The following is a 14,848-nucleotide window of genomic DNA, read 5'->3' on the forward strand; positions in this document are numbered from 1 at the left end:
CAATGGGAGATCCCCACGACTCTTGTTTAAAGTGCCTCGGGGAGTCTCACCAGACCAAAAAGTGCAAGATATGTAAGGATTTCAGGCCTTGAACCAAAAAGGAGCGGGGCTTTAGACTCAAACAGCTCCTTATGGAGGCAGCCCTCAGCCCGGATCCTCCTTCGGCACGTCAAGTTCCGGCACCGAGTGCCTCAGTGCGCAGTGCTCCGGTGGCAACTTCCAGTACTGCACTGCGAGGAGACGCGGATAGAGTCCCACGGCACCGGCCTTCGCCGGTACCACATCCACCGCAAGCACCTCGGAGCCGGTCCCTGTCCCTAGGTCAGAAGAGACTTTGGAACAACAGGCACTGGCACCCCCTTACCAACCTCGGATGCACGTCCAGGACCACAGCGACCGAGGATACAGGCGCCAATATCAGCAACGTTGACTCCAGCACCGGCAGAAGAGCCGTTGAGTCCAGTGCGGACTGGCTCCCCGACCCGCACCGTGGTTGAGCCCCGTCTTCCATCGACGCTGGAGACATTTGCGACAGCGAGGGACCTCGTTACCCTTACAGAACGAGCACTGAATCAGGGTACAGTACCGCATCCCACCCGTGCGGTGCAGTCTAGGGGCAAGCCAGCCCTATTACGTCCACCATCTCCAAGCGTGGACTCTCGGCACCGCTCCAAATCTAGGAGTAGGTCCCGGCATCGCTTGCAGTCGCGGCACCATTCTCTATCACGGCACTGGTCATACTTACAGTACCGTTCTGCCTCGTGGCACCGCCCTGGACCTCGGTACCGTTCAGACTCCCGACGCCGCTCCCGGCACCGGTCAGAGCGCCGATCCCGCTCAAGAAGCCGCTTCCGGCACCGCTCCCGCAGCACTGCAGCCTGTTGACCATGCCGTTCCCTTGCATTCACTGAGGACATCACCAGTGAACAGGGCTGAGGGTGAGTATAGAAGTATTCATACTTCTTAGAGGGAGCAAAGTATTTCCTCTCCACCCCTCTGACAGTAGGTGGGATAGAGGCAGGGGTCTGCCATATTGTCTTGGCATTAGCCTGAATGGTGCGGCTGATGGGCAACGCTACCCGGGGATGGGTCTGAGGCACCCCGTGGAGTGGTGCCCTTATGGTGCCGGATATATGCCCCTGCTGACCCAGATCCCCTCAGTTTCTTCTTGCCGGCTACTCCGACAGTGGGGAAGGAGGACAGGTTTGGAATGGATATGAGCAATACATCTCGAAGAACAACAGTTACAAAGGTGAGTAACCATCTTGTCTTCTTCGAGTGCTTGCTCATATCGATTCCAATTAGGTGACTCCCAAGCCTTACATAGGCAGTGGGGTCAGAGTGAGATGTCCTGGAGTGAAGGACCACTGAACCAAATACTGCATCATCCCTGGACTGCTGCACTATCACATAGTGGGAAGCGAAGGTATGCACGGATGACCAAGTTGCTGCCCTACAGATCTCCTGTATGGACACATGAGCCAGAAAGGCGGAGGACGAAGCTTGAGCCTGAGTAGAATGGGCAGTGAGGCGGGTAGTTGGGACACCAGCCAAGTCATAGCACGCACGGATGCATGATGTAATCCAAGACAAGATTTATTGTGAAGAGACTGGGAGGCCCTTCATCCGGTCTGCCACCGCTATGAACAGCTGGGACGTCTTCCTAAAAGGTTTTGTTTGTTGGATGTAAAAGCCAAGAGCCCTATGAACATCTAGGGAATGTAGCTGTTCCTCTCGTCGAGAAGCATGCAGCTTCGGAAAGAAGACTGGGAGGAAGATGTCTTGGTTGACATGGAAGGCAGACACCACCTTAGGGAGAAAGGCAGGGTGTGGTCGCAGCTGTACCTTGTCCTTATGGAACACCGTATACGGTGGGTCCAATGTGAGGGCCCGAAGTTCTGACACTCGTCTCGCCGATGTCATAGCGATGAGGAAAGCTGTTTTCCAGGAAAGGTACAGAAGCGAACAGGTGCCCATCGGCTCGAAGGGGGCATCCATGAGTCTAGATAGGACCAGATTGATGTCCCACGTCGGGGCCGGATGACGAATAAATCACCTCTCTCTCTCTTGCATATGGCATCTGCAGAGCAACATTCTATAAATTCAGTTGTAGGTCTGTAAGACATTTCAAGGCCTCACCTGTAACACTGTGGATATTATCCATTTCACCTTTGAACCCATATTTGGGGCACAGTTATGATGTGTTCGATGGTTTGGATGTTCTCACCACAGTCTAACAAAGGGGATTCTGATTTTCCATTTGTGCATCAGTGGACACATCTTCCATGGTATGTTCAGGCATGATTCAGTGGGATTCAAAGTCTGCATGATAGGTTGAAACCAGGAGAGTGGCTTGTTGGGTCTGTAATCTTGTGCTTGTTTGGAATGGTATACGAGATCCAGACTCTCTGACATTCCTTGAACAGATCCAGAGAAAGGAGGAGGTCACATGTGGTCCATGGTGGTTTTTGCGATTTCAGGTGTTGAGGTATGTTGTCCATAAGCTGACAGATGGAAAATTCTAAGGCTTAACACTTGGACTTGGTTATCACGGATTTCAGCTTTAGTGTTCCATAACAAAACAAAAGACTCCCAACTGAGTCTAACCAGCTCTGTCATTAAACAATGGAGACGGGAAGGGTAAAATGGTGTCCAGGATTCTTTAGACAAATACCACACCACCAGGTACCAGTACCTGTCCCCACCCACTCTCCTCTCCACTGGGCTTTGGCACGCTTGCCCCCTACTTAGTGAGTGCAGTTCAGTTGAGGGTGATTGCTCTCAATCAGGGCATGCCAAACACAGTTCTGTTGCCCGCCCTCACACAACAAGGACAACAACCTTTCATCACCCCTGCACCCAACACCAGCCAGAAGTGATCATTTGGGCAAAACAGCTCAATCATGCATGCCTATGCAGAGTCGGAGTGTCTATGCAAACAAAGTCAGTTCTTGAAGTCTCTTCTCCCAGCTCATCACCAAATGTCAGGGGAGAGCTCATTCAGACCCTGCTTACATTGAGAATCATTTAAGAACACCTTACTAGATGTCCCATAAACCACAATCAAGGAAGAAGGCTGTATTGGTTAAAAACCGACCTGGTTTGGAGGGGAAGTGTAAAAGAAATAATGAATATTACAAATGTAAGAAACGGGAAAATAATAGTAAGGATATAACTCAGAAGTTAGATTTTGTAGGAAATTGATAAGGGGAGGGACACAAGGAGAAATCTATAGTTAGCTAAGGATAATAAGAATGTGTTTTTTAAATATATTAGGAACAAAATGAATCCTAATAATGTTATAGATCCACTACTACATGGAAAGGGCAGAATTATCAATAATAATGCAGAAAAGACAGAAGCGTTCAATAAATATTTCTATTCTATATTTGGGGAAAACGAGATTATATAATTTCATCATGTGGTGATAAAACTTTTTCCATTCCACTAATATCTCTGGAGGATGTTAAACTGAAGCTACTAAAGTTAGACATTTTTAAATCAGCAGGTCCAGATACGTTGCATCAAAGAGCTGGTTGGACCATTCATGTTGATTTTCAATAAGTCTTGTGGTATGTCTACACTGCAATAAGAGACTTGCTCCATGGCCACGGCTGGTCCAGGTCATCTGACTCTGGCTCGGGCTGCAGGACTAATAAATTTCAATGCATTAATCTCTTTACTTGTGAACTGTCCAGACCAGTGGGATGGTGGACCACATGGGGATAACACCTGCTGGAGTTGATGCTGGACTTGTCTGAGATACTGTTTGTCCACTGGCTGTTTTGATGTCCACAAAATATTAGCAGGTGTTCACCTGCAGCCTAGTGGTATGTGTGGGATCTGCATCCCCCAGGTGTCTTTGCAAACTCGAGCAAACGCACCTGGAACCTGCTAAATTTAGACCTTCTATGCATTCAGGCCACCATTTCCATCTTGCTACGTGATGCCAAGAAGGATTTTCCAGTTTCTGGGTCTCTAGATTCATCATATTTAGGGAGGAGCTCTTGGCTCTCTGCAGTCCAGAAAGGAGTATACAATGACTTGTGTCCCCAAGGGATGTTCTACTTTGTGGCAGAGATTATGAAAGCAGTAAAATGATCAACAAAAGTCTTCAGCACTGGGGGAATCTACGAAGTTGTATTCTCCAAAGTCCTAGTGAAAGTGGTCCAGTCTGCTTTTTTGAAGTTTCAGCGCAGTGCCAGTTTTGAGTAGAGAACTGGGATTTGAATGCCAATATGGGCCAGTACTTACCTGTGATGGCTATTTGTGAAGCCAACAAGGACACACCATGATTCAAGTACCAGAGTGTCTTGATCCTCTTTAGAGATGAACGTTATGGCAGGGCAGTATCCTCTGCCCCATCTTGCAGAGTGGAAAGTGATGTGCTGTTTCGCATTAAAAAGGAGGAGCATATCCTTTTCCGAAACTAGTATGTCAGTTCTTCGCCAGTTTGCTACATAGCCCCAGTTATGTGCAGTGACTATTAAAGACACCCACAAATACAGCAGGGTCTTGTGCATTCAGCATTGCTGGTTGAGGCCACGGTGCACCAGCTGGTTTATATACGATAACGACAGTAAGCTTGCCGATGCTCACAGAGATTGTAGCTGTTTCTTTGTGCGCTGTAGGAGGTTGGACCACATACTTGTGGACATCCTGCTTTTTGTAAATTACCAGCCTGTACTTTGGGTGGTAATTGCTCGGTATGAGTTTACAGCCATTGATTTTGTAGCAACACGGTTTTTCGTCGTTTACGAGATGAGTCTCCTGGAGGGCAAGGACATCGATTTTGATCATATTCAGCATTTTCTCCAGGTAGTCTCACTTGGACCGTGAGAGGCCTTCAATATTAAACTGGTAGAGCTTTACCCCAGGTCTGAGCTGCCTAGCATGCTGGCCCTAAAAAATTAGGCTTATTTTGTTTTCTCTTTTAATCAGGAGGTAGACAGTTAATATGTTCTAATGACCAAATGTCATGCTAAGTCACCAAGTATATATATTACTGGTCTGGACTTTATTCTGTTTGCACATTATAAATGTGATCAAGTCATGATCACTTGTACTTAAGCTATCATTAATTTTTATTTCTATGATGAGTTCCCCTATCTCTTAAGGCCATGTCTAATATAGAATTCCCCCATGTTGGCTGCAACACTTTCTGTGTTAGGAAATTATCATCATCTACAATATGAAGAAATTCTAAGGATGTTTTAGTATGGGCATTATGAGACTTCCTGCATACGTCACTGAAATTGAAGTCCACAATGATCAAGTAACTTTTTTCCCCTACACATTGTAGATAGATGCATAAGGAGTCAATCAGCCTGTTCAATAATGTGATTTGGTGGTCTATAGCAAATAACTAGTATTCCATAGTGTGATTTATCTGTTAGGATATTGATCAACAAGCATTCAAGATTATTTTCTTCTGAGATATCAGTGAGTAAGAAACAGGTAACTTCATTTTTGACAGAGTCACTCCCCCTTTCCTTTTGTACATACAAGCCTTCTTAAATAGGTTGTAGCAATTGATTTGAACATTCTAATCATGCAAATCATTCCACCAGGTCTCAGTAATACCAACTAGATCTAATTTGTGCTCATGAATGAACAATTCCAATTCTTTGTTTGTTTCCCAGCCTGTTAGCGTTGGTGTATAGGCAATTAAATCATTTCCTCTCTTCATGTCTTTTGGTTCCTTGACTAATTTTGTTATCAATCTCTCTATTTTGTGCTGAATGCTCATATCTTCCCTCTTTTTACCCTCCCCTTTTGCTATTAGTTTAGCACTGTAGCGGGGTGGTGACCCGCTCCAGCCCTGATAGGGTTGGAACCAGCCCTGGGAGAGGGCTGGCAGGCTGTGAAAGAAAGACCTGGGCTGATTGGGGAAGCAGCCGCAGCTGGGCCACGCCCCAATCAGGCCCCGCTGGTCCCTATAAAAGGCTGTGAGCCAGAGGCCCAGAAGCAGTCTCTCTCTGCATTCAGAGAGAGAAGGGCCTGGCTACAGGAAGCTAGAGACAGGGTACCTGAGTGGAGCAGGGCTGGGGGAAAGGGCAGAGGAGCTGAGGAGCTCCAGCCTGGAAAGCCCCAGACAGCGGCCTAGCATAAGGCCAACAGGTACTGAGGGTTGCAGAGGGCAGCCCAGGGGTAGGCAAAGGCAGCAGGTCCAAACCCAACCTTGCCAGTGATGAGTAGGTGATACTGCAGTCTGCCCCAGGGTATGGGGGCTAAACGATGACTGGCAGTAGCCTTATACTGATGCGAGGTGGGGATAGCGGGTGGGGGTTTCCCGGGGAGGGGAGACCCCAAGAGAAAGGAGTTACTGCCAGGGGGCAGCACCCCAGCTAACAGGGCACCAGAGTCCAGGGAGGGACACCGGCCTGCAGAGGGCGCTCCTGGGTCAATGAGCTAATTCCCAGAAGAGACCAGCAGAAGGCGCTGCAGGGCTGAGTCTGAACTGCTACAAGCCCCCTCCTCACTACTCTAGCCACCCTGTCCCCAAGGAGATTGGTTCCCCTTCTACTGAGATGGAGGCCATCCAAACAATACAGACCCCTCTCCTCTTAGAAGGTGAACCGATACTCCACAAAATCAAAATCTTACTCTCCACATCACTTATCTAGCCAGTGATTCACTTTCAGAATCTTCTGCCTCCTGTCTCCCTTTGCTCATGGGACAGGAAGGAACTCAGAAAAGATCCCTTGGACATTCTTATTCTTCAACATGCTTTTGAGTTCCCTGAAGTGATCTACTATCTGCAAGATATACCTCAATGCAGAGTCATTAGTGTCGCGATGAACCAATATCAAAGGATCCTTGCTTCCTGACTTCAGAAATAATATTCAGTCTTAGAATAATATCTTGTGTCTTGGCTCCAGAAAGGCAGCAAATGGTCCTGTTTTCTGCCTGTCCATTGCATTATATTCTTCTGATTTTTCTGAGTTATGAATCTCCAACAAGGATGGTCTTTTTTCCTTGAACTGTAGGAGAACAGTTTGTAGGTAAGTTTGATTTTCTTACAGGTTGGGTCACGGTGCCATCTGCAGGTGTAACCCATACACCTCAGTTCCCTTGGACCTGCTGGATCTTGAGATCTTGGTATCCTCCATAGTTTTCATGCTGAGAACTTGGTACTGATTGGAAGCTTCCAGCTATATGGAATTCTTCCCAGACATCTTCTCCATGGTGGCCACAGCCTGCCCATCCTCATCTGTGTCCAGCCATGTAGAATGCTGCTGTGACCCCTTGCCCTCTTATGTAAATGAGACACCAGATCTCCTCTCTGAATTCATGTTTCTTCAATTTTTTGGTGGCCAGCTCCATTCTTCCTTGAACCTGGGGTGGCTGGGGTACCAGCGTTTCCCAAACCTGGATGTTTAGGAACTCCTCGGCTTCTCTGACTTTCAGCAGTCTCTCAAGCTGCCCTTCCAATACAAGAATCTTTTCCTACAACACAGCCACCAACTCACACTTATGCATGTGAAATCCCCTCTGCCTTCAGGCTGGAAAGAGAACATGGCACACCCACTGCAAGTCACAACCACTGCTACATCTTTGGTGGTCTTATCACACATAATGCTGAATCTGGAAGGAGGAAAGCCTCTCACATTCGCTCTCCAAAACTCCCATTTGCTGCTTGCGTTCACGGTTAAAATTCTCTTCCTTAATGAGTAAAGAGTTTTATGGTTGGAATATGGGGATAAAAAGACACAGGAGCCCTGCAATCGAACCCTATTCCCAACATTAATCTGTTGTGTGGTTAGTGGGTTCCCCCCCGCCCTGTATTGAAGCAGGTTCTCTTGGGATATCTGGATAGCCAGTTCCATGACACAAATCACCTTCTCTGGTGTAGTGTCCTTGTTTTGCGAAGGCAGTTTTAAATGTGTTAAGGTGTGTATCCCAGACTAACTTCTCGAGGCACATTTTGTGGTATCTGAGTGCCTAGCTATAGATATCTACTGCTGTTTATCACATACCCCTGGTTGTCACCCAACACCGGAACCCATACAGGGTATCATCAAACAATTACAACTCATACTTGATGGAGACTACACCATAAAACAATTCTTTCCTGAACCCCCCTCTGCTCCCAAAGCTCACCAAGCTCATCATCAGAAGCAAACTCCCCATAGACCAGGACACACGAACTCAAAGCAGCGCCAGACCCTGCCAGAACAACAGATGCAAAACCTGCAGACTTATCTCCACAGCTATGATTATCAATATCCCTGAGACAGGTTCCCTGGGGTGCAACCTGAAACCGGGGTACCACTGAGCCCTCTGGCATACTAATCTGGGCCCCTTCTCACACTGTGATGCTGTGACAAACAACAATCCTTTCCAGGTTCTACACCTACACTGCCATCCACAGGAAGGGACACACCCAGCTGAGTTACATGAATGCTTCTAGCTACTCATGAACTAACAATAGAGGCTCCAGCCAATTCCCCCAGCTCAGGACCCCAGGGCTGTACCATCTTGCCCTGAGCAGAAGCCTGACTAGTGTAAGTTTATTACCCAATCCTTCCACACTGAGGGAGGGGGCGGCTTTTGTAGCAGCTTTTGTAAACTGAGCAGATTCTACAAGCACCTCAAGCAAAACTCACTGTTTTACATAAAATATAAAACAGATTAACTACAGAAACGTAGATTTTAAGTGATTATAAATAATAAGCATACAGATCAAAGTTGATTACCTAAGAAATAAAAGTAAAATCACAATCTGTGTTCTATAAACTAGACAGGATTTGAATCAAGCAGTGTCTCAACCCGATGGTAAAATTCCTTCATAAAGTTCCTTCCAAGCAAACTGGGCTTCCTCTTTTCAGCCAGGGATCACCTCCCCAGTTCAATCTTTGTTCTCCAGACATGTTTCCAGGAGTTGAGCTGTGGAGGGAGAGAGGCAATTTGATGATGTCACTTCCCCTCTTTTATAGTTTCTTCCAGCTTGCTGCAAAGATCCTTTGATATGAATCAAGCAGTGTCCATTGTCTGTGTTTTCCGTCTCAGAAGTCTTCATTGTACACAGATCCTATGATAGTCTTTGGTAGTGTGGATTCCCCATAATGGGCCATCAACGCTGTCTGGCTTCTCCATTGTTGTACCCGAAAGGCTCGTTGTGGGGGCAGTCAGGAAGGAGGGGGGGTTGGATGGGACAGCAGGGGGCAGTCAGGGCAGAAGTTCCGGGGGTGGTCAAGGAGAAGGGGTGGTTGGATGGGGCAGGGGTCCTGGGGCGGGGCAGTCAGGAATGAAAGGAGGGGTTGTATGGGGTGGCGGGGGGGGGCAGTCAGGGGACAGGGCGGCGGGGAAGGTAGATGGGGCAGGGGTCCCGGGGGCAAGAAGCAGTGGGGGGATAGGGGCAGGGGCTGGGGCCGAGCCATGCCTGGCTGTTTGGGGAGGCACAGCCTCCTCTAACCAGCCCTCCATACAATTTCCGAAACCCGATGTGGCCCTCAGGCCAAAAAAAGTTCACCCATCCCTATTATAGGAGCATTGTTAGGTTTAATCAATTAATATTGTGAAGCACTTTGTGAATGTTAGAAAAAAGGTGCTATTTAACGTTCTAAGTACTGTTACTATCTAGTAGTTTTGAAAATATGGCATGAATACAAGTTGAATGAACTACATTTTATCAAAATTATAATGCTTTTTGTAGGGACATAGAAAAACTACCATTACATAGACAAATAAGCTTTTGAATCAAAAGTTGCAAGGTGTATGATATACTGCAGGGTATATTTTTGATCCTGCCTCTAACAATGGGCAGGAACATTTTGCATGTAGAAGCAGGTTCCTATGCAAAATTTTCATTTGCACAAGTAAACCAGGTAGCTAGCTAGTAATGCATGGAGTCAATGTTTCAAAATCTGGCTTCCTACTATCTATATCAAGATGCACACAGGGTGTTAAACTGGAGGAAGCCCTTATACTTCTCAGCCAGTTACTATGATGCAACAAACTTTGCCAATGTTATAAGTATTACATTATTTGAAACCAGATTTCTAAACACCTTCTATGCATTTTGAATTGCTGTTACCATGATATATATGTACGATTTGCTTTCCTCTAGAAACCAAGTATTGTGTTGTTCAGTATTTAAATAATTTGCAGTAAGGCAATATCACTTCATCAGTTTCGATCAAAATATAGAAGCATAATCACCACTTTTGAAAGAATTAATGCTGAAAATCCAACTGTGCAATACAAGAGAAATGCAATTACTTTCACTCCTACAGGGAAACAGGTAATAGAAGTATAAAGCTCATGCCATCCCAAATGCCAGGTACTCTAGAAAAGCTATACACACATGGCAATTTAATAGATATCCTGCAAGTGGGATGTTCTAGGACAGTGGTTTTCAACCTGTGGTCCACGGACCCTTGTCGGCCTGCAGACTATGTCCAAGATTTCCAAAGGGGTCCGCATGCCCATTTGAAATTTATGCAAATGAAAAAAGATTGAAAACCAGTGTTCTTTTTTTATTTTTATATATATTTATATATATATATATATATATATATATATATAAAAATGTCTTTCATATCTTGAACCACGTAATAATTGACACTGATGACTTATGATGGGAAGAAATAATCAAACCATTTGGAAGGCTTCTTCTACCACAAAGTTATTAGTTTTGGCAGAATTTTATATTTTTTTAATTTTGATGGAAATCTATTTTTACAAACTTTTCCCCCCTATTTCTATCAATTTTAATTCAATCTAATTTAAGTTGCGGCAGGGAGTCAGTGGCATAGATAAGCCCCAGGGGAGGCCATCCCACTGCTAAATGGTTCCTGTCGGGGCCAGGGCTCATTCTCCTCCTCCCCTTTGCTGTCCTAGACAGGAGAGTCTGCTCTGCTCTGCCAGGATTGCAGCCTTTCACCCCCCAACCTTGTGCCTGCAGGGATCACATGTCAGCAGCCACTCAGCCCTGCAGGGAACCTTCTGCAGTTCTGATGTCACAGGAGTGAGTGAGTGGGTGAGTCCTGGCAGGGCTCCCACCTGGCAAGTGAGAGAGCAGGTCCATGGCAGCAGGGCTGCAGAGGGCTCTCTGAGTTGCTGCTGTGCTGCTGACATCTGATCCATGCAGGTGTAAGGTGCTGCTGGGGGGAGGACTGCAATCACACTGACTGATAATGATAATTTCAGCAGACACACTGAAATCAGCCTTTATTGATTAAAATCAAATCCTGTCAAGACTTGTGGTTTATACAGGAGGTCTACAAAAAAAAGTTTCCTATATCCCCTCCTACATTCCAAATCAAAATTTAATTTACCAAATGGCCTCCATTTTGTTATTATCTGTCTATGAATAAGGAGCACCCACTTGGCAACTAAGGTTTTTTTTTCTTTTCTTCAAATATTCCTATTTTACTACCATAATTACGGCTGGTGATTATAATGCTAACAGACACCAGCTGCCTGTCTACACTAGCACTGCCATCCTGGCTTCTACTGGTGAAGATGTAATGGTGAGAACTTTAAAGAAAAATGCAAAATACTAACAAATGAAGGGTCAATGGTAACAAATGTGAAAGAATAAATGAATAACTAGTACTATGAAGCAGATTTTTCTGATTTCCTGCAACAGTAGTTGACCTTTTGAAGCTGATCACAATTATATAAATGTCAGCATACAAAGATCCAGGTGGATGAAGAGGTGCCCCTTGTTCCTGCACATCAGATTTCTTGTCTACACTTGTCTTGCATCTGAAGAAGTGAGGTTCTTACCCACGAAAGCTTATGCTCCCAATACTTCTGTTAGTCTTAAAGGTGCCACAGGACCCTCTGTTGCTTGTCTACACTGAATTTTTTTTTTAAAACATTTTCTACCACCAATGTAGCTGCACTGGCATCAGTAACAGTTCTAAATAGGGAAGAATTTCTAATGAAAAGAGACTGCTTTTCTGTTGATGATGACAAAGAATACTTGCCCCAATAGGACTTGCATAACTTGCTGTTCTACATACACAGGCCCAAACTATGTCTGGCTCTGTAAGAGTGCACTTTATTGAAGAGAGAACACAAGAAGGCCTCTTACCATCACTACTGCACTTACAAAGGGACAGACATATTTTGGCTATCAGCACTCCAGTGAATGTGAAGAAATATCTGGCTAACGCTGCTCACAGTACAGACTTTATTAAAAGCCACTTCTTACTATGCCCTCCCAGGACACCTGGTGACAAATATAGCACTGCCAGGCATCACTATTCAAGGTGTCTCGCTCCTTCCACTCCCCAGAATGTCTCTTCCTCTTATGAGGCATAGGCTATATCACTTCTGATTTTAAAGGTTTAGGCCCCAATCCTACTAATGTTTTACTCAGGCTGAGCATTCTGTTCTCCTGATTTAAGGACAGAATTATGTTCAGGGGGAAAAAATAGGCAAGAGAACTATTTTAACTAAATTTACATTCAATTCTCATTTTCACAAGGCAAAATTCTACGGACAAATAAAGAAAATTACCTGAAGTGCAATCTTCTGAATTATAGTCGCCTTCGTCTCTTCAGCTATGTATCCACGTGGTGGTAATACTGTTTGCCAGCCAAGTTTGCCTCTCAGCCTCAAAATATGCTTTATCACATCATCAATTGGTTCTGGTTGTATGGGAGTGGGGGGGGGGGGAGAAAAATCAGTTTTTAAAGGAATCTTTTTACATTTGTAATACATACCCAAATAAGGTACATAGTTGAGTAAAATAAAGATTAAGGAACAAATTCACCAGGGGGATGAATTCCCACAAATTAATTTGAATTATGAGAACAACTGATGGTAGTATATATCAGATGAAAGTACTGATATTCCTACCTTACAGATCCATCTATCTACTACATTTCTAGACTGTTATATACAATAAACCAGGGGTTCTCAAACTGGGGGTCGGGATCCCTCAGGGGGCCGTGAGGTTATTACATGGGGTGTCGCGAGCTGTCAGCCTCCACCCCAAACCCAACTTTGCCTCCAGCATTTATAATGGTGTTAAATGTATGAAAATATGTTTTTAATTTATAAAGGTGGTCGCACTCAGATGCTTGTTATGTGAAAGGGGTCACCAGTACAGAAGTTTGAGAACCACTGCAATAAACCTATCATTAGAAATGCACAATACTGAACTAATTAAAGCACAAATTCACAATATCTTGAAGGCATCACTAACAAAAGGATAACGTATAACAAAAGTTAAAGGATATCTATCAGTTAGTCCCCTAATACCATACACACTACTCCATATTAATGTGAGACGCACCAGGGCAGGTTAGTGAGCTTTGTGGTTTATGGAGTGCTAGGACTATTAAAAGTATGTTCCCTGGGGCCAATAGGGGATCACCATGTCTCTCTCTTACTCCTTCATGAGAACTGAATAAGGTCCTGAAATGAGGATAAGGCATTTCTGTGCACCTTCTCCTGATGAGGTAGTTGCTGGAGGGTAGGGCTGGGAAACGCTAAGCTTACTATCACTATAGTGCTCAACTGAGATTACCAGGAGTAGTGAAAGGAAATTGGCAATTGAGACTTGAGCAACACAGGGAGACTTTCAGAAAGACCAACCTGTCTCCTCATTCCTCTCTTCTCCATGGATATGAGCCCACGTGGGGGGAACTAGTTTGCCTTCCTGTTCACTGGGATAAGCCAGCCTCAGCTCCTCCCAGTCTAGGCATCATTAGAAAGGCAAATGGATCAGAGCTAAGGCTCGCCTATGTCCATCTACAAGACAACAATTGCCATTTAACTCCATGTGGTAGAGTTCAATGCCTATGGAAGCAAAACAATGGTGGGAAGAGAGGAGTAGGAACATAGAGGAGGATTGCTTAAGTACACACAGTCCTATTCAGACTACACCAGGTTTTCTTAATTCCCATGGTGAAAATGCCAGAGCTGCCCCCAAATCAGTAAGGTTATCCCTGCCAGACCCCAGCAGTAGGGTGAGGATCCAATAGTGGGAAGAGGAGTGTGAACAGAGAAGAGGTTTCTTAGGCTAGGTCCACACTGGGACATAAAGCCAGGTCTGTGGGGGACTCAAGCCACAGGCTTGGTATTTGTAAGCTCATGTTTGAGCATCCACACTAAATATTGACCCTAAGATAGAATTTCTGAACGTGGGTCTCACACTTGTGTGTCCACAGTGCACTATGCAGACCTGAGTCAAACCAGCCTATAGAATCATAGCACTATGCTGCTAAGTGACCTTGTCAGCTGTAGTCACTCTAGTCCATTGTTCGTGGTGCTCTGTGGGAAAGCTTGACTATCCATCCCACAGCACTTGAGAGGAATTTGTCATAGCCCACAAACACATCCAGCTGAGATGACTTTTGAGTCTGCATTCTCCCAGCAACCAGAGCCAGCCATAGAGGAGTCACCATTTGAAGAAAAGACGGTTAATCACCTTTCTAACTGTTGTTCTTCGAGATGTGGTGCTCAGATCCATTCCAATTAGTTGTGCGCGCGTAGCGTGCACTATCATCAGAAGATTTTTACCCTAACAACACTTGGTGGGTCGGCTGAAGTGCCCCATGGAGTGGCACCCTTATGGCGCTGGATATATGCCCCTGCCGACCCAGCGCCCCCTCAATTCCTTCTTGCCGGCTACTCCAACAGTGGGGAAGGAGGGCGGGTTTGGAATGGATATGAGCAACTGTTGTTCTTCGAGATGTGTTGCTCATATCCATTCCTGGATCGATACCGATCATACCGGGAGAGAGACCTTCGTGAGGCAGAGCTGCGCCGCAAGTACGACCGGCGCTGAGATGGGGGATCGGTGCCGAGACCGGGACCATCGGCGGGATTGGGACTGCGACCTGGACCGGGAGCAAGATCGGTACCGAGCTGTCTCGCTCTGCGA

The 14,848-nt window shown here is 45.6% G+C and overlaps 1 protein-coding gene across 1 annotated transcript in view; it reads right to left on the reverse strand.

Moving 5' to 3' along the window:
• DNAH14 (dynein axonemal heavy chain 14) overlaps nt 1-14,848 on the reverse strand; it is a 530,612-nt gene that overhangs the window by 456,962 nt on the left and 58,802 nt on the right. The window contains 1 exon segment of the mRNA XM_065589985.1: nt 12,475-12,605. Coding sequence (XP_065446057.1) covers nt 12,475-12,605 — 131 coding nt within the window.

The sequence above is a fragment of the Chrysemys picta genome, chromosome 3 (assembly GCF_011386835.1).
Source record: "Chrysemys picta bellii isolate R12L10 chromosome 3, ASM1138683v2, whole genome shotgun sequence".
NCBI lineage: Eukaryota > Metazoa > Chordata > Testudines > Emydidae > Chrysemys > Chrysemys picta.